At 45.9% G+C, this 18,586-nt stretch overlaps 1 protein-coding gene across 2 annotated transcripts in view; it reads right to left on the bottom strand.

Annotated features, from left to right (window-relative positions):
• RPS6KA3 (ribosomal protein S6 kinase A3) overlaps positions 1 to 18,586 on the bottom strand; it is a 226,208-nt gene that overhangs the window by 18,933 nt on the left and 188,689 nt on the right. For both annotated transcript variants that reach the window (XM_068270007.1, XM_068270008.1), the window contains 6 exons: positions 17,604 to 17,674; positions 16,668 to 16,756; positions 12,121 to 12,185; positions 11,845 to 11,947; positions 9,906 to 10,030; positions 8,278 to 8,400 (listed from right to left, as the gene is read on the bottom strand). In XM_068270007.1, coding sequence (XP_068126108.1) covers positions 8,278 to 8,400; positions 9,906 to 10,030; positions 11,845 to 11,947; positions 12,121 to 12,185; positions 16,668 to 16,756; positions 17,604 to 17,674 — 576 coding nt within the window. The remainder of the gene's footprint in view (positions 1 to 8,277; positions 8,401 to 9,905; positions 10,031 to 11,844; positions 11,948 to 12,120; positions 12,186 to 16,667; positions 16,757 to 17,603; positions 17,675 to 18,586) is intronic.

The following is an 18,586-nucleotide window of genomic DNA, read 5'->3' as shown; positions in this document are numbered from 1 at the left end:
ATGTGTGCACCTAACACCATGTCAGAACATTAACATGCATGTGTGCACCTAGTGCCTTGTCAGAACATCTAACATGTCTGTATGCTCCTAGCACAGTCAGAACATCTAACATGTATGTGTGCACTTAGCGCCCTGCCAGAACATCTAGTATGGTGACCACCACCTAGCGCACTGTCAGAATATCTAACATGTATGTGTGCACCTAGCACAGTCAGAACATCTAAGATGCATGTGTTCACCTAGCGCCATGTCAGAACATCTAACATTAATGGTTGTTGTAGACAAGGACACCGCTGACATTCCTGAAACTTTGGTTATTATATGAACTGAGTAATGGCAGCAGCATAATGCCATACTGACGGGATTCCATTAAAGTTTACCTCCACACTCAGTTACAAAATTTATACCAGTATCACATAAGCCATGTTTTATTTTAATGTAATGGAAATTTTATATGCAATTCAATGTCGGCTATAATTTTTTTAAATTGCCTGTCAGATCATATTTTACTCATTTACTACTATGGCTACAGAAAAACACAAAGTTAGAATGGAAAGACCTGGAATAACCTTTGTTAAAAGGCACCCTATAGTGTTAACCTGGAGAGCATCGCTTTTTTATATTTGAACAGAAGCAGGGATTTATATTAAAGGACACTGACACTGACACAGTATAGTACTTTTCTGTGACCTTCCTGTCACCCTGTAATGCTGATTTTACACTAAAGTAACCGCAGAGGCACAGGCATGCAACCAGTGGAGTTCCAAGTGAAGTCACTGCAGAACACAGCAGGCAGGCAACTAGGATACTTGTAGCTGCAAAGTCAGCATTTTCATGTTCCATTATTCTGCCAGTACAGATATCCTTTAAGCCCCAATGCTTATCATAAGATTTAATTAGGACATCCAATCTGTAATTTGTATGTGAGTGCTTCCACCAGAAATGTGTATGGCATATGAAGATAAATGAGCACTAAAGTGCCAGTCAGAGTAACTGTGATTAATGTGTTTACAGATAAATTCCAAGACGATGAGTGTCATAAACGGCTATTTCTTAGCTATGGGTGAATGCCATCGGGAACTCCCCAGATTAACACAGTACCTGCAGATAAAAGAAGCCTCATCTATTGCCGATTCATTTGTACTTTTTACTTTTAAACCTATACATAAGCAAAGCCTATTTCAGCCAGGGCACAAATGAGAACAGTGAAGAATACAGTACATCACAGACGAAATGCATCATGGGACACACCATGAACCAAGAAAGTTTTTCCACTTATTCAAGTTACTATTCATTCTGCAGTGTTTGTCCCCCCCCCCCTTATTTGAGATTAGCGGCAAATTGTAAACTGGTGAAGACTGTCAACATAGAGCTACAGGGTATTAAATGCTTAAAGGGAACCTAAACTGAGAAGGATATGGATTTTTCCTTTTACAATAATACCAGTTGCCTGACTCTCCTGCTGATCCTGTGTCTCTTAATACTTTTAGCCACAGCCCCTCAAGAAGCATGCAGATCAAATGCTCTGACTGAAGTCAAACTGGATTAGCTGCATGCTTGTTTCAGGTGTGTGATTCTGCCACTAATGCAGCTGAAGAGGTCCCCAGGACTGCCAGGCTACTGGTATAATTTAAAAGGAAGCATCCATATCCCTTTTAGTTAAGGTTCCCTTTAAATAGTACCCAGTCAGCACCTAATCCTGTGCTAATAAAGCAACTGCTGTATTATCACAGTCCCTGATGCTTTTGCAATGTGGGAAGTTCAGCCTCATTTTAACAAAAAGGACCCTCTGTGACACGGAAACAATCTGTGAAACTAGACTTATTTTGTACAGCATTATGGGTATATGAAGCAGTTTCTGATTAGGGAATTATAATGTATGGAGCAGAAGTGAGGATCAGTGAGAGAGGAGAAGCTATGATCAGGGAGAGAGGTGAAGCGAGGGTCAGGGAGAGAGAAGAAGCAAGGATTGGAGAGAGGAGAAGCAAGGGTTGGAGAGAGGAGAAGCGAGGGTCAGAAAGAGGAGAAGAAAGGGTCGGACAGAGAAGGGAGTGTCAGGGAAAGAGGAGAAGCGAGGATCAAGGAATGAGGAGAAGCGATTATGGGTATACAGTGGCTTGCAAAAGTATTCGGCCCCCTTGAAGTTTTCCACATTTTGTCACATTACTGCCACAAACATGAATCAATTTTATTTGAATTCCATGTGAAAGACCCATACAAAGTGGTGTACATGTGAGAAGTGGAACAAAAATCATACATGATTACAAACATTTTTTACAAATCAATAACTGCAAAGTGGGGTGTGCGTAATTATTCAACCCCCTGAGTCAACACTTTGTAGAACCACCTTTTGCTGCAATTACAACTGCCAGTCTTTTAGGGTATGTCTCTACCAGCTTTGCACATCTGGAGACTGAAATCTTTGCCCATTCTTTGCAAAACAGCTCCAGCTCAGTCAGATTAGATGGACAGCGTTTGTGAACAGCAGTTTTCAGATCTTGCCACAGATTCTCGATTGGATTTAGATCTGAACTTTGACTGGGCCATTCTAATACATGAATATGTTTTGTTATAAACCATTCCATTGTTGCCCTGGCTTTATGTTTAGGGTCATTGTCCTGCTGGAAGGTGAACCTCTGCCCCAGTCTCAAGTCTTTTGCAGACTCCAAGAGGTTTTCATCCAAGATTGCCCTGTATTTGGCTCCATCCATCTTCCCATAAACTCTGACCAGCTTCCCTGTACCTGCTGAAAAGAAGCACCCCCAGAGCATGATGCTGCCACCGCCATATTTGACAGTGGGGATGGTGTGTTCAGAGTGATGTGCAGTGTTCATTTTCCGCCACACATAGCGTTTTGCATTTTGGCCAAAAAGTTCCATTTTGGTCTTATCTGACCAGAGCACCTTCTTCCACATGTTTGCTGTGTCCCCTACATGGCTTGTGGCAAACTGCAAATGGGACGTCTTATGCTTTTCTGTTAACAATGGCTTTCTTCTTGCCACTCTTCCATAAAGGCCAACTTTGTGCAGTGTATGACTAATAGTTGTCCTATGAACAGATTCCCCCACCTGAGCTGTAGATCTCCGCAGCTCGTCCAGAGTCACCATGGGCCTCTTGACTGCATTTCTGATCAGCGCTCTCCTTTTCGGCCTGTGAGTTTAAGTGGACGGCCTTGTCTTGGTTGGTTTCCAGTTGTGCCATACTCCTTCCATTTCTGAATGATCGCCTGAACAGTGCTCCCTGGGATGTTCAAGGCTTTGGAAATATTTTTGTAGCCTAAGCTTGCTTATAATTTCTCAATAGCTTTATCCCTGACCTGTCTGGTGTGTTCTTGGGACTTCATGGTGTTGTTGCTCCCAATATTCTCTTAGACAACCTTTGAGGCCGTCACAGAGCAGCTGTATGTGTACTGACATTAGATTACACACAGGTGCACTCTATTTAGTCATTAGCACTCATCAGGCAATGTCTATGGGCAACTGACTGCACTCAGACCAAAGGGGGCTGAATAATTACGCACACCCCACTTTGCAGTTATTGATTTGTAAAAAATGTGTGGAATCATGTATGATTTTCGTTCCACTTCTCATGTGTACACCACTTTGTATTGGTCTTTCACGTGGAATTCCAATAAAATTGACTCATGTTTGTGGCAGTAATTTGACAAAATGTGGAAAACTTCAAGGGGGCCGAATACTTATGCAAGCCACTGTATAAAGCAGTTTCCAATCTGAGAATTACAATGAATGAAACAGAAGTGAGGATCAGTAAGAAAAGAGAAGCAAAGAGTGGAGAAGACAGGGAGAGAAGCGAGGGTCGGAGAAGACAGGGGAGAGAAGCGAGGGTCGGAGAAGAGAGGGGAGAGAAGCGAGGGTCGGAGAAGACAGGGGAGAGAAGCGAGGGTCGGAGAAGACAGGGGAGAGAAGCGAGGGTCGGAGAAGACAGGGGAGAGAAGCGAGGGTCGGAGAAGAGAGGGGAGAGAAGCGAGGGTCGGAGAAAAGAGGGGAGAGAAGCGAGGGTCGGAAAAAAGAGGGGAGAGAAGCGAGGGTCGGAAAAAAGAGGGGAGATAAGCGAGGGTCGGAGAAGCGAGGGGAGAGAAGCGAGGGTCGGAGAAGCGAGGGGAGAGAAGCGAGGGTCGGAGAAGCGAGGGGAGAGAAGCAAGGGTCGGAGAAGCGAGGGGAGAGAAGCAAGGGTCGGAGAAGCGAGGGGAGAGAAGCGAGGGTCGGAGAAGCGAGGGGAGAGAAGCGAGGGGAGAGAAGCGAGGGTCGGAGAAGACAGGGGAGAGAAGCGAGGGTCGGAGAAGAGAGGGGAGAGAAGCGAGGGTCGGAGAAAAGAGGGGAGAGAAGCGAGGGTCGGAAAAAAGAGGGGAGAGAAGCGAGGGTCGGAAAAAAGAGGGGAGATAAGCGAGGGTCGGAGAAGCGAGGGGAGAGAAGCGAGGGTCGGAGAAGCGAGGGGAGAGAAGCGAGGGTCGGAGAAGCGAGGGGAGAGAAGCGAGGGTCGGAGAAGCGAGGGGAGAGAAGCGAGGGTCGGAGAAGCGAGGGGAGAGAAGCGAGGGGAGAGAAGCGAGGGTCGGAGAAGACGGGAGAGAAGCGAGGGTCGGAGAAGAGAGGGGAGAGAAGCGAGGGTCGGAGAAAAGAGGGGAGAGAAGCGAGGGTCGGAAAAAAGAGGGGAGAGAAGCGAGGGTCGGAAAAAAGAGGGGAGATAAGCGAGGGTCGGAGAAGCGAGGGGAGATAAGCGAGGGTCGGAGAAGCGAGGGGAGAGAAGCGAGGGTCGGAGAAGCGAGGGGAGAGAAGCGAGGGTCGGAGAAGCGAGGGGAGAGAAGCGAGGGGAGAGAAGCGAGGGTCGGAGAAGCGAGGGGAGAGAAGCGAGGGTCGGGAAGCGAGGGGAGAGAAGCGAGGGTCGGGGAAGCGAGGGGAGAGAAGCGAGGGTCGGAGAAGCGAGGGGAGAGAAGCGAGGGTCGGAGAAGCGAGGGGAGAGAAGCGAGGGTCGGAGAAGCGAGGGGAGAGAAGCGAGGGTCGGAGAAGCGAGGGGAGAGAAGCGAGGGTCGGCGAAGCGAGGGGAGAGAAGCGAGGGTCGGCGAAGCGAGGGGAGAGAAGCGAGGGTCGGAGAAGCGAGGGGAGAGAAGCGAGGGTCGGAGAAGCGAGGGGAGAGAAGCGAGGGTCGGAGAAGCGAGGGGAGAGAAGCGAGGGTCGGAGAAGCGAGGGTCGGAGAAGCGAGGGGAGAGAAGCGAGGGTCGGAGAAGCGAGGGTCGGGGAAGCGAGGGGAGAGAAGCGAGGGGAGAGAAGCGAGGGGAGAGAAGCGAGGGGAGAGAAGCGAGGGGAGAGAAGCGAGGGGAGAGAAGCGAGGGGAGAGAAGCGAGGGGAGAGAAGCGAGGGTCGGCGAAGCGAGGGGAGAGAAGCGAGGGTCGGCGAAGCCAGGGGAGAGAAGCGAGGGTCGGAGAAGCGAGGGGAGCGAAGCGAGCGTCGGAGAAGCGAGGGGAGAGAAGCGAGGGTCGGCGAAGCGAGGGGAGAGAAGCGAGGGTCGGCGAAGCCAGGGGAGAGAAGCGAGGGTCGGGGAAGCGAGGGGAGAGAAGCGAGGGTCGGAGAAGCGAGGGGAGAGAAGCGAGGATCGGAGAAGCGAGGGGAGAGAAGCGAGGGTCGGAGAAGCGAGGGTCGGAGAAGCGAGGGGAGAGAAGCGAGGGTCGGAGAAGCGAGGGGAGAGAAGCGAGGGTCGGAGAAGCGAGGGGAGAGAAGCGAGGGTCGGAGAAGCGAGGGGAGAGAAGCGAGGGTCGGAGAAGCGAGGGGAGAGAAGCGAGGGTCGGAGAAGCGAGGGGAGAGAAGCGAGGGTCGGAGAAGCGAGGGGAGAGAAGCGAGGGTCGGAGAAGCGAGGGGAGAGAAGCGAGGGTCGGAGAAGCGAGGGGAGAGAAGCGAGGGTCGGACAGAGGGGAGAGAAGCGAGGGTCGGACAGAGGGGAGAGAAGCGAGGGTCGGACAGAGGGGAGAGAAGCGAGGGTCGGACAGAGGGGAGAGAAGCGAGGGTCGGACAGAGGGGAGAGAAGCGAGGGTCGGACAGAGGGGAGAGAAGCGAGGGTCGGACAGAGGGGAGAGAAGCGAGGGTCGGACAGAGGGGAGAGAAGCGAGGGTCGGACAGAGGGGAGAGAAGCGAGGGTCGGACAGAGGGGAGAGAAGCGAGGGTCGGACAGAGGGGAGAGAAGCGAGGGTCGGACAGAGGGGAGAGAAGCGAGGGTCGGACAGAGGGGAGAGAAGCGAGGGTCGGACAGAGGGGAGAGAAGCGAGGGTCGGACAGAGGGGAGAGAAGCGAGGGTCGGACAGAGGGGAGAGAAGCGAGGGTCGGACAGAGGGGAGAGAAGCGAGGGTCGGACAGAGGGGAGAGAAGCGAGGGTCGGACAGAGGGGAGAGAAGCGAGGGTCGGACAGAGTGGAGAAGCGAGGGCCGGACAGAGTGGAGAAGCGAAGGTCGGACAGAGTGGAGAAGCGAAGGTCGGACAGAGTGGAGAAGCGAAGGTCGGACAGAGTGGAGAAGTGAGGATCGGACAGAGTGGAGAAGCGAGGATCGGAGAGAGTGGAGAAGGGAAGGTTGCAGAGAGTGGAGAAGGGAGGATAGGAGAGAGTGGAGAAGGGAGGATTGGAAAGAGTGGAGAAGGGAGGATCAGAGAGAGAGGAGAAGCAACGATCAGAGAGAGAGGAGAAGCAACGATCAGGGAGAGAGGAGAAGCAACGATCAGGGAGAGAGGAGAAGCAACGATCAGGGAGAGAGGAGAAGCAACGATCAGGGAGAGAGGAGAAGCGAGGGTCAGTGAGAGAGGTGAAGTGGGATCAAGGAGAGGAGAGGACAAAGGAGGATTCAGGGAGAGAAATTAAATAAAGATCAGTGAGAGAGGAAAAGCGAGGGTCAGGGAGAAGCAAGGCTCAGGGAGAGAGAATAAGCAAGGGTTGGAGAGAGGAGAAGCGAGAGTCAGAAGCGAGGGTCAGAAAGAGGAGAGGCGAGGGTCAGAAAGAGGAGAGGCGAGGGTCAGAAAGAGGAGAGGCGAGGGTCAGAAAGAGGAGAGGCGAGGGTCAGAAAGAGGAGAGGCGAGGGTCAGAAAGAGGAGAGGCGAGGGTCAGAAAGAGGAGAGGCGAGGGTCAGAAAGAGGAGAAGCGAGGGTCAGAAAGAGGAGAAGCGAGGGTCAGAAAGAGGAGAAGCGAGGGTCAGAAACAGGAGAAGCGAGGGTCAGAAAGAGGAGAAGCGAGGGTCAGAAAGAGGAGAAGCGAGGGTCAGAAAGAGGAGAAGCGAGGGTCGGACAGAGAAAGGAGAATCAGGCAAAGAGGAGAAGCGAGGGTCGGATAGAGAAAGGAGCATCAGGCAAAAAGGAGAAGCGAGGATCAAGGAGAAGCCATTATGGGTATATAAAGCAGTTTCCAATCCGGGAATTACAATGTATGGAACAGAAGTGAGGATCAGTGAGAGAGGAGAAGCAAGGATCAGTGAGAGAGGAGAAGCAAGGATCAGTGAGAGAGGAGAAGCAAGGATCAGTGAGAGAGGAGAAGCAAGGATCAGTGAGAGAGGAGAAGCGAGGATCAGAGAGAGTGGAAAAGCGAGGATCAGAGAGAGTGGAAAAGCGAGGATCAGAGAGAGTGGAAAAGCGAGGATCGGAGAGAGTGGAAAAGCGAGGATCAGGGAGAGGGGAGAAGATATGATCAGGGAGAGTCTGTGAGAGAGGGGAAGCAAGGATCAAGGAAAGAGAAGCGAGGATCAAGAAGGGAGGAGAAGCAAGGTTTGAAGGGAGGAGAAGCGAGGTTTGGAGAGAGGAGAAGCAAGAGTTATTGAGAACAAGCTACAATCAGAGAGAAAGGACAAACTATGATCAGGTAAAGAGGAGAAGCAAGATTCAGGGAGAGAGGAGAAGGGAGGATCAGGGAGAGAGAAGCAAGGATAAGGGAGAGGAGAAGCGAGTATAAGGGGGAGAGGAGAAGCGAGTATAAGGGAGAGAGGAGAAGCAAGGATCAGAGAGAGGAGAGGACAAGGGAGGATCAGGGAGAGAGGCGAAGCAAGGATCAATGAGAGGGGAAAAGTGAAGGTCAAGGAGAGAGGAGAAGGGAGGATCAGGGAGAGAGGAGACAGAGACATGAAGATCAGAGAGACAGAGGTGGAGCAAGGATTGTGGCAAGAGGAGAAGTGAGGATTGGGGAGAGAGGAGAAGTGAGGATTGGGGAGAGAGGAGAAGCGAGGATCGGGGAGAGAGTAGAGGCGAGGATCAGGGAGAGAGTAGAAGCAAGAGTCTGGGAGAGAGGAGAAATTACCTTGACTGCATACTCCATGTTTGTAGCCTTGTGGATGCACCTTTTGCAGATGGAGTAGGATCCCACTCCAATGTCTTCTTTCAAGTCATAACCGTCAGTGAACTGGATGCTGTTTCTGTGGAGCTTTAACAAAAAAATTCCATTAATTTAACAACTTACAACAATAACCAGCTACAGCTGTGACATCTCCCAATAGAGCTCTCCTCATTATACGGGGACGCTGCACTAACTGCCCAATTCCTACTGAGTAAACTTATTTAAAGGGATACTGTAGGGGGTCGGGGGAAAATGAGTTGAACTTACCCGGGGCTTCTAACAGTCCCCCGCAGAAATCCTGTGCCCGCGCAGCCATTCACCGATGGCTCCGGCCCCGCCTCCGGTTCGCTTCTGGAATTTCAGACTTTACAGTCTGAAAAACACTGCGCCTGCGTTGCCATGTCCTCAATCCTGCTGATATCACCAGGAGCGTACTGCGCAGACAGAGACCATACTGGGCCTGCGCAGTATGCTCCTGGTGACATCAGCAGGATCGAGGACACGGCAACGCAGGCGCAGTGGTTTTCAGACTTTAAAGTCTGAAATTCCAGAAGTGAACCGGAGGCGGGGCTGGAGCATTGGTGAGTGGCTGCGCGGGCACAGGATGTCTGTGGGGGACCATTAGGTGGCTGGATGGTGTAATGGTTAAGGGCTCTGCCTCTGATACAGGAGTCCAGGGTTCAAATCTCAGCTCTGCCTGTTCAGTAAGCCAGCACCTATTCAGTAGGAGACCTTAGGCAAGTCTCCCTAACACTGCTACTGTCCACAGAGCGCGCCCTAGTGGCTGCAGCTCTGGCGCTTTGAGTCCGCCAGGAGAAAAGCGCAATATAAGTGTTTGTCTTTTTGGCTTTAGAAGACCCGGGTAAGTTCAACTCATTTTTCCCCGACCCCCTACAGTGCCCCTTTAACAGTATGAATATTCCAGCAGGAGAGCTCCAGAAAGACCATACAGCTACAGAAAGACCATGGCAGGTAGATGGTGCTGAAAACCCAAGTAAAAAAATGTGTCTCTATCAACAAAATTACCTTCTAACTACATGCTACATTATCGATAGATTTTTCTTTACTGAAATAATGCAATTTTGATTGATACCAGTGTAGCAATGCGAGGAATTGCCAGAAGGGACAGCATCCAGGTCTCTAAATAGATTACCACTGAACGATGACAGCAAATCTATACAAGCTGAGCTTTGAATACATATCTATTTTCCTCAGTGTGATGGGGCTGCTTTAGAGTGATATTTCACTTTCATGGAAGTTAGAAAAAAAAAATCCAGTTTAGTGTTACAGATTGCAATAACTCAGCTGATCTTATTCTTATGTGCATACAAAAATTCAAGGTGTTGCACAGAGCCAACAGAAAATACGATATGAAAGTATCAAGCTTGCGGTGTAAACGCCCAATCAGCAAGTGTACAAAACCAGAAATGGAGATCTGGGAGCATTCTGTATACCAAAGTTTAAATGAAAAGGTTTCTGACTAAGAAACAAACAATTAGGTTAACATTAAAACACATCTACATGATGTAGCATGCAGTGAACCGAAATGAACAAGTAGTCCATTTCTGACAATGCTCAATCCACTTGCTTACCGGGACAATCCCATGAACTCCAACTGTTTGTATGGACTGGTTGTCTTCCTCTGTAGATATTGCAACAAAACTAAATCCACGGAAGAGCTGGTGTGCATTGGCACTAGCTGGGATGCCAGGAGAATCTAGACATGACAAAGATCAACAATGGTAGTAGATCACTGAAAACATATGGCAAACAAAGACTTGAGATAATAAAGGACCAGTAGAGAGATTTTTAGTGAAACTATGTAAACACATGGACAAACACGGACAAACACAGCTCGGGGAAGGGAATGTTTGCAACAAAACTTTTTCGTTAGTTATTATATTAGATGCCAGTAAATAGGGCAAGTTGCTTCAGTGATGACACTGTGAAGAGCTTATTTTTGTTATGTAGGAGGAAGTGCGAATGGCCTTTTAGCTGCTACGTGTGAGAGTCCCTGTTTACCAACATCAACATCCAAAGGACCCCTGAAATGGTCGTGTAACATCCAGTTACAGCCCTTACTTTACATTAGTCCATTGTATGGATTTGCTGTGACGCTAGGGAATAGTCTGTTCTACTGAGTATGCACAAAAGCAAATAAATAGGTTCTTATATGGATCCAGTCTAGATTGCTTGTACACCGGGAAACTAAATATCGTTATCCTCAGGTGTCCAAACACCGACCAATTGTGGGCCTGTAACGTAAGTTGAGCTTATGGGGCTGGAGGAAGCTGCAGGTATGTATAAATCTCTTTAGGTCCCTGAGCTCTAAGTCCCTTTAAGTGAACGTATTAAAAAAACAAAAAAAAAATAACACTATTCTATGGTAAATAATTCATTACATATTTAATAATTCATATTGCATATTTTTCAATGTCAAAACCACTTACAATTAAATAAGAGGCAAATAAAAAAGTACAGTTCATACAATAAATCTGCATACAGTTATTTCATCACTTTTATGATCCCCTACGGACCACTCTAGTGCTAAACCGGGTCTAGACAGAGTGTTAATACAAAGTGCTAGTTATGTTTGTGCATAACATACAGTGAACAAATAATTAGTTTGTTTGCAACATGCCAAGTATACTATAACTATACTATAATATAATTACATTATTTGTGAAATTGAAAAATATGCAATATGAATTATTAAAGACATCATTAATTATTTATCATAGACCGGAGCTATTTTAGGGCTATCTTTTGTTCTTGTAGTTTGAATGATTTTAGTGAATCTTGTACAAACAAATCCTTAGAAATGGATATTTAATCACTAAAGATACACTTCTGAATTCTGTTGGACTGTCACTTGTGACCAACCTCCTCTCTTCTCCATAGAACAGAACTGGCTGCTCAGTGAGCAGCTTGTCTTCACAGTGATTGTGCTGCTCAGTAAATAGCACAGCAGCTTGTCTTCACAGTGATTGTGCTGCTCAGTAAAGAACAAAGCAGCTTGTCTTCACAGTGATTGTGCTGCTCAGTAAAGAGCACAGCAGCTTGTCTTTACAGTGATTGTGCTGCTCGGTAAAGAGCAGAGCAGCTCGTCTTCACAGTGATTGTGCTGCTCAGTAAAGAGCACAGCAGCTTGTCTTTACAGTGGTTGTTCCTATACTGTCATTTAGAGCGATTGTTACAGGTGTGCACCTTATTTGTGCATGCCAAGTCTGGATGTGCTTGTCCATGGTCAAAAGCCTGTTCAAAAAAGGCAGAGTGGCAGTGCATATCCGCTCTGCCTTATTTAAACAAGTTTCCCTCAACACAGCACTCCTATAGTCACTGTGTTGGACCTGTGCACCTGCCTTCTCCATATTTAACACGGTCGGAAGCATGTCTGTTACTCGATGTCACATTTATTCAAAGCGTGTAGTTCTATATAACTATGTGCTTATTCAGAAAACACTTCTTTGAGCCATAGAGTGAGGCAAGCCTTTTACTCATACAATATAAAAGCAGAGAAACTAATCTCACCTTTGGGTGTTTTTGCTGTGAACTCTGGGTCAAAGTAAAAGGTGTCTTCAGGACCACCTGTTGCTGGTTTGAATGGAGGCTGAATTTCCCTTCGATACAATTTCTGAAAGAAGCACAGTATCTCTTATGGATGTATTCAACCTACATAACAATAGATTCACAAAACAACTAAAAGATGGGTAGAATAGCTGGAGTTGCTTATGTAACAAATTAGAGTACATAGGTGCAGACACAGCAACCGTGTTATCTTTCAAGGCAATCACTGAATACACTTACATTCCAGTCAATCGTTGAAAAGAAAGGATGCCGCTTGATTTCTTCAACACCATCAGGTCCAGCGCCTGTACAGAAGAATTCAGAAGAAAAGATTCATAAGAAAGCTTACAAGGCTAACATAAGGTAATAACTTATCGAAATTATAATTTCCCTATATTTTCCATAGCAGGTAAAATGAGTGGGAGGTTGTTTTCTTTATAAAACGTTTTTTTTAATGATATACAATGGTCATTAATTGAAAATAGCTGTTACGTTCTCAATTGAGAAAATCTTTTATTAATTTTATTTCTTCACATAAGCACTAGCTGTTGACGTGCACTGCTCTACGTGGGGTAGAAGTGCGTGCAGGAGGGGGCGTAACCGGCATGGACGGACACGCATGCATGCAGCTGATGGCTTATAAATAATTTTTAGGTAACCAACAGTTTTATTTTATAGTTACATCTCCATTTTTAAGTTTTTACTGTCTTATGGTCTTTACTTTCATTTAGCAACACATGAATTGAAGTATGCCAGAGCTAAAATCTATAAACTATTGATCCTTGTTATCGCGTTCCTGCTTTCAGAAGCTATTTACTGCCAGGAAAGTGTTTTATGGCTGCAATTCCTTATCAGTGAGGGTTATGTAATAGTCTGACCCGATCCCGACCCAGACAGAAGCTGTCACTTGCATACCTGATTTTTAACTCTTTCAGGCAGAGAAAGAAAAAAAGGAACACAGCATAATTATTTGTGTGCTTGGCACTGTACATACACATGTCTATCTCATGTGACAGGACACCTCGGATGTCCTTTAATGCTTAAACAGTTACTGGCATCCTGCAGTCATGTGACGAGCCAGGCAGGTAGAGAATGGGTTAACCTGACAAAAGCAAGTTAAATGACGCAGAAGGAATACTACCTTCCATGGCAGGTAAATACAAACGGCAGTTGTTTCTGGTCAACCCTTGCATTTACTAGGAAAGAACTAATAACCATTAAGGGAGTCAGGAAGCCCTATTACTGGAAAATGTTGTGTAAACACCCCCCCCCCCCCCCTCCATTCATGACAGGTACACTGAGGAATTCTAAATGACTCGTCTTGGTGGCCAAATCATCCAGTTTATAGTACCTGAGAAATGTAACAGGTGTGGCCTATGTTGCATCATTGTTTCATTCAGCCCACAAGGCAACCAAAAAGCTGCTGGATTAGGCATTAATAATATTGCATGCAGACCCTTCCTCTTTTTTCATCGCACCATTCATAGATTGTCTGAGCCATCTAGCAATAAGCTTCTCTGCTGGCATCTCTTGTAATGGTAACCACTGCATTAGTATTTCAATTTATATCCAGACTCAGGCTTTGGTAATCTTTCCACAATTCCAGGGACCAACCTACATGCTTCAGCACCTGAAATGAGTTGCCTAACATTACAAGATTTCTATTCCAAGTAAAAAACAATGGTGTGGGCCCATTTCACCACCACAACACATAATGCTTATATAATGCATAAGTCCTATTTCTGACATAGCCACATAGCCTCCATCAGGGCCCTTTTCCACTAGCAATCAAAAATCTAAAAAATTACCGGCAATTTGCCGACGTTTGCGGCCGCGATTTTGCTATGCACTGCATAGCAAAATCGCGGCAAATATCGCTCCGCCGCGCGTTCGCGCTAGTGGAAAAGGGCCCTCAGGGATTTTCTGTACACCAAATTCTCTCTTTTCCATTTTTTGTACATTGGAATTTGTTGAAATCCTTCAAGCAAACACTAGTAATTATTTTCACACCAGGAAAAGATTGGCGTAAACCCCAGTTTGTCTCTGTTCCAACAGAAATGCAGCTATAATGTTCTATGACTGTTTCATAATACCAGGATTATAGTTAATTTTGACAATGTATCAACTGACAAACTGGAGTCTCTGAATCAAATAAGCTTTACACTGCACTATTCAAACTAGTAACAGTTTTGTATCAAATTTATATACCAAATGTTGGACATAAGTTGCAAAATCTCCCAGAGGGCCATCAGTCTACTTCCCCCCAGATGTTAGAGTAGTTTTTTTTGTTAGCTTGGTTCATGTAAGATTAAGAATTCAGGGACAGAATTGTTTTTCAGACCTTGGGATAGGTTTATGTTTTAGAACCCTTTCATTCTAGCGGAGAAGGTATTTGTATCCCCTGTAACAAAGATATTTTCTAGTAGAAGCCCAAATAAATATTACCCAGTAAACAGTAAAGCATATAGGTTGTGTCTGGCTGTAACAGGATTGTCCTAGGACTTTAACCAAAGAGCTTTACGAACTGTATTTGTATTTTGAGAGAGCAACTGATCTTGCAAAGAATCTTCTAATTATACAGAAGCACCCGTGATAAAATCAACCGCACGCTGAATGACTGGCAGGGAGTCTATGTTTTCTCTCTAGGATTGCCACTTTCTAAGTGATTTTCCAACTGTGTTAGCCAAAAGCAGCCCATACACTCAGCCGATTTTCTGGCCGACCGATCGATCGCGGTCGATCGATCGATCGATCGCAAATCGGTTGGCCAATCGACCGATCGACGGCCGATTTCGATCGATTTCGATGGATTTCCATCGAACTTGCAGGGTGGAAAATTTAGGTCGATCTGATGAGATTGCTTATCAGTTTGCATTGGCCTTAATGGAAATCTGATGGCAAAAAAATGCCATCAGATCGAATTTCATCAGATTTCAAACTGAAATCTATTGGAATTCTATTCTGGTAAAAAATGTTCTAAAAACGCATCAGATAGATCATCAGATGCATTTCTTATCTGTCTGCTGCCAATCTGACGAGTGTATGGGCACCTAAAGACTTCTATTTCTGGTAACACTAGCTGTTCCCCCAAAGTCCGCTTTAAGGTTGCCATGGAAGTGCCTTTTCTTCTTAAAGCTGCTTCAATGTTTTTCTCCATAGTCATCAAATGGTAAAGAAGAATATTTATAATGTTTAGAGATCGCAATAGGCCTTTTAAGACATCTGGGCCATTTTTTAATGTCTTGGTCATCAAATGTATACTGTCTTTTTGAGGATGTAAGGATACTGGCACTGTATGTCTCTTATAACTTGGATATTATCTTAATTGTACATCTTGTACAAGGAAACACTAAATGATGTTAGCCTTAATCTTCCATAAAAAGGAACTTATTTCTGATCCTAAAGTTCCACTGGACTGTCTTTACTAATGGCAGGCATACACTACTTGATTCAATAAAAGCATTCTACCTAACAAAAATGTATAAATCTATGAAAAAAATGGCATTTTGGGTCAATACTCATAATATTGGTCAAATATCGATTGCACATACCTGATCTTTCACTGATCAATTCCAAAGGAGTTGAGGTTGGGGGTGAAGAGCGGTTTGAGGGCAATGTTTTTATTAAGCTTTGTTTTGCAACACAGGCATTAGCAGTGATGCACTACAAAGCTGAAAACTACATGATATAGGATTTCTCATCTTCCAATATCATCATTAGCAATCTCTAGCTTCCTGCTCATGCCCCTCTCTTTCTTCCCAGACTAAAGCCCTGAAAAGCTGTCTGTCAGCAGGGTGCAGTGGCTTTAACTGACATAACAATCTCTTTCCATCGCTTCATGCTTTTGAGGATGGCTGGGTGTGAGCATGCAGCTATCAGGTCCACGAGAGTCTCTGAATTAGTGGAGGAGATACTACAATTTATCTCTGTAAACATGTTTAACACACAGTTGTAATTTTACAATTTACTGTACTTAGCAAAGTTAACTAAGTACAGTAACTTTTTTAATTCTTTCATCATCACCACATTTTAGAGAGACTATTTAGCTAAAAATAGACATTACATCGATCCCCTTCTGGTAAAAGTTATAACGACTTATGGAGTCTTTAGCGCGCAAGTCTCCCGCCAAGCCCCAGAAGCCAGCGTTCCCTGCACGTAGCTAGCCATGCCCCTTGCTGCCAAGCACCATGGTGTTGTGTCGGTGATACAGAGTGCCACACCATTCGGCTACAAGAGGGCGGGGCTACGTACTGGAAGTGCTGGCTTCTGGGGCTGGGGTTGAGAGAGACCCTGTAGTTCATAACTTTTTGCCAGAAGGGAATCAATGTAATGTCTAATCATAGCTGAATAGTCTCTTTAAAGAGAACCAGAGATGATCTAAAGAAAAGATTTTATACATACCTGGGGCTTTCTCCAGCCTCATACGCACGGATCGCTCCCACGCCGCCGACCACAACTACGAGAACCAGCTCCCCGCTCTGCCGTCAGTCGGAGCCAGTCTAGCATAGGAGAAGTGCGCTCTTTGCTTATCTCTGCAGCAGCTGCTGGAGAGATACGTAGAGGGCGCACTTCTCCTGCGTAGCCTGGCTCCGATTACGTCATGGACGGAAGCCGGTTCTCATAGTTGCGGGCAGTGGTGGACGGCGGCGTGGGAGCGATCCGTGCGTATGGGGCTGGAGGAAGCCCCAGGTATGTATAAAAATTTTTCTTTAGATCATCTCTGGTTCCCTTTAAGCACACATACATATAAATACACTTGGAAAACAGCATTGACTGTGGTACCTTACCTAATCTATTGGTTGGGTTCCTCTTGAACAGCATGCGTAGCAGAGACTGAGCTTCAGGAGTGAGAAATTGTGGCATCCCAAGCTTGGCCCTGAAGGTAACAGAAAAAGTATTTAATACAAAGCAGAATGGCAGAAATAGGTACAGTAGAAAACAAAACCAGTTTTTGTCTCATGGTCCACAAGAAACACACATGCATTATCATTGTTAGTCATTCATAAACTGAATGAAACTTTAGTCAATTTCAAGATCAAAGACTTTTAAATGTTTTGTTCTTAACTTCACGATCAGTGGAAGCTGCCTTATGTATGTCCAGTATTCAATATTCGAATCTCAAATGACAGATACTAAATATCGTTTTAAAAAATAAACAAAAATAAATAGAAGATTTGAAACATCCAGACTGCATCTGTCACTTTGTTACAGCAGCTTGGAAAGTGAAAACAAACACATTGCCAATGTTCTGAAGGCTGATACACACAATGTAATTTTCCATTAGATTGACTAATCTATTTATACGTTCCGGCATGTCGAATCTGCTCTCGATCGAGAAAAGAATTCTCAATCAGGAGCAGATCAGACATGCTGGAATTTATCAACCTGTTGATCTAATGGGAAAATTGCATCATGTCAGACTTGACATTACTGGCTTGTGGCTTTAGCTTTCACACAAGGAACTGGAAGTAACTTCAGTGATGCCACCAGCCTCTAAGATTCATTCTGGTGACTGCAAATCCTGCTCTGCACAGAAGGTAATAAAAACACTTCAGTCATGTTTAATTCTAGACGTGTCATCACAGACTGCTTTACTTGTGCACTCAGATAATGTCAGACACCTGGATTCTCACGAACGGTTATTAATGTGTCTATGCAAAATGTCAGGTCCCTCTTGAACGGAAGATTCAAGCTTGAAGTGCTTTCACTGAATGATTACTTACTTCAGAATCATGGTCATGGTTTCCTTTCTGTCCTTTCCTTGAAAGGGTAAGGTACCCGTGAGCATTTCAAACTGTAGATAGAACATACAGACAATTAGTGATATTTTCAATCACAGCATGGAATAAACAACAGATCTGCATCAGGCTCAAATATCCACATGTTGCCCAGAGTTTACTATGAGCTGGTTACATTGTAAGTTTATCTGGTCTTGGAACGTGCAGTCAGCTGTGGTGCAAACGTCTCAAACTAAGGGCTCTTTTCCACTATGAAACGCAATCTTACTTTAAATTTCACTATGCGATTGAGCTACTATAGTACAGTAGAGCTCAATCACATACAAAACACGGCAGGACAACGATTGCACTTGGACCAAAATCGCAATGCAATCGGATCACACTGTACCTTGCGTTTTGTGATCCATTAGCAATCGGAATAAAATTGTAAGGTAGTGGAAAAGGCCCTGAGGGCCCTTTTCCACCAGCGCGTTTGCGCTGGCTGAATCGCAAAAACGCAAACCGCTAGCGATTTTACAATCGCTACGGTTTGCTTTTTAACATAGGAATCGCGGTAGGTCATTTCCACTACCGCAATTCGCTTTTGACAGGAACGCGAACGCGCGGCGGAGCGATATTTGCCGCGATTTTGCTATGCAGTGCATAGCATAGCAAAATCGCGGCCGCGAACGTCGGGGAATCGCCGGTTTTGCGATTCAGCAATCGCTAGCGTTCAGCGTGAACGCTAGCAACTGCAGGTGGAAAAGGGCCCTCAGAGGAATAGCAGAGCAGGGAGGAAGCTGTGCCTAGACCACAGGACTAGTGACACATTGCAATGTAGAGTGTGCACACACCGATGCTTTATCACACATTCCTATGCCTGGAATTGCAACAGTACTGGTCATATGAGAATGTGTAGAGATGCATGGGGAAGCATTACATCACTGGCTAAAAGACAGCATGTTCCTATTACATCTGGACACAATACC

This window comes from Hyperolius riggenbachi, chromosome 2 (genome assembly GCF_040937935.1).
Source record: "Hyperolius riggenbachi isolate aHypRig1 chromosome 2, aHypRig1.pri, whole genome shotgun sequence".
In the NCBI taxonomy this organism is placed as follows: domain Eukaryota; kingdom Metazoa; phylum Chordata; class Amphibia; order Anura; family Hyperoliidae; genus Hyperolius; species Hyperolius riggenbachi.
The sequence above is the reverse complement of the archived record's forward strand: the minus strand, read 5'-3'. Positions and strand labels throughout refer to the sequence as shown.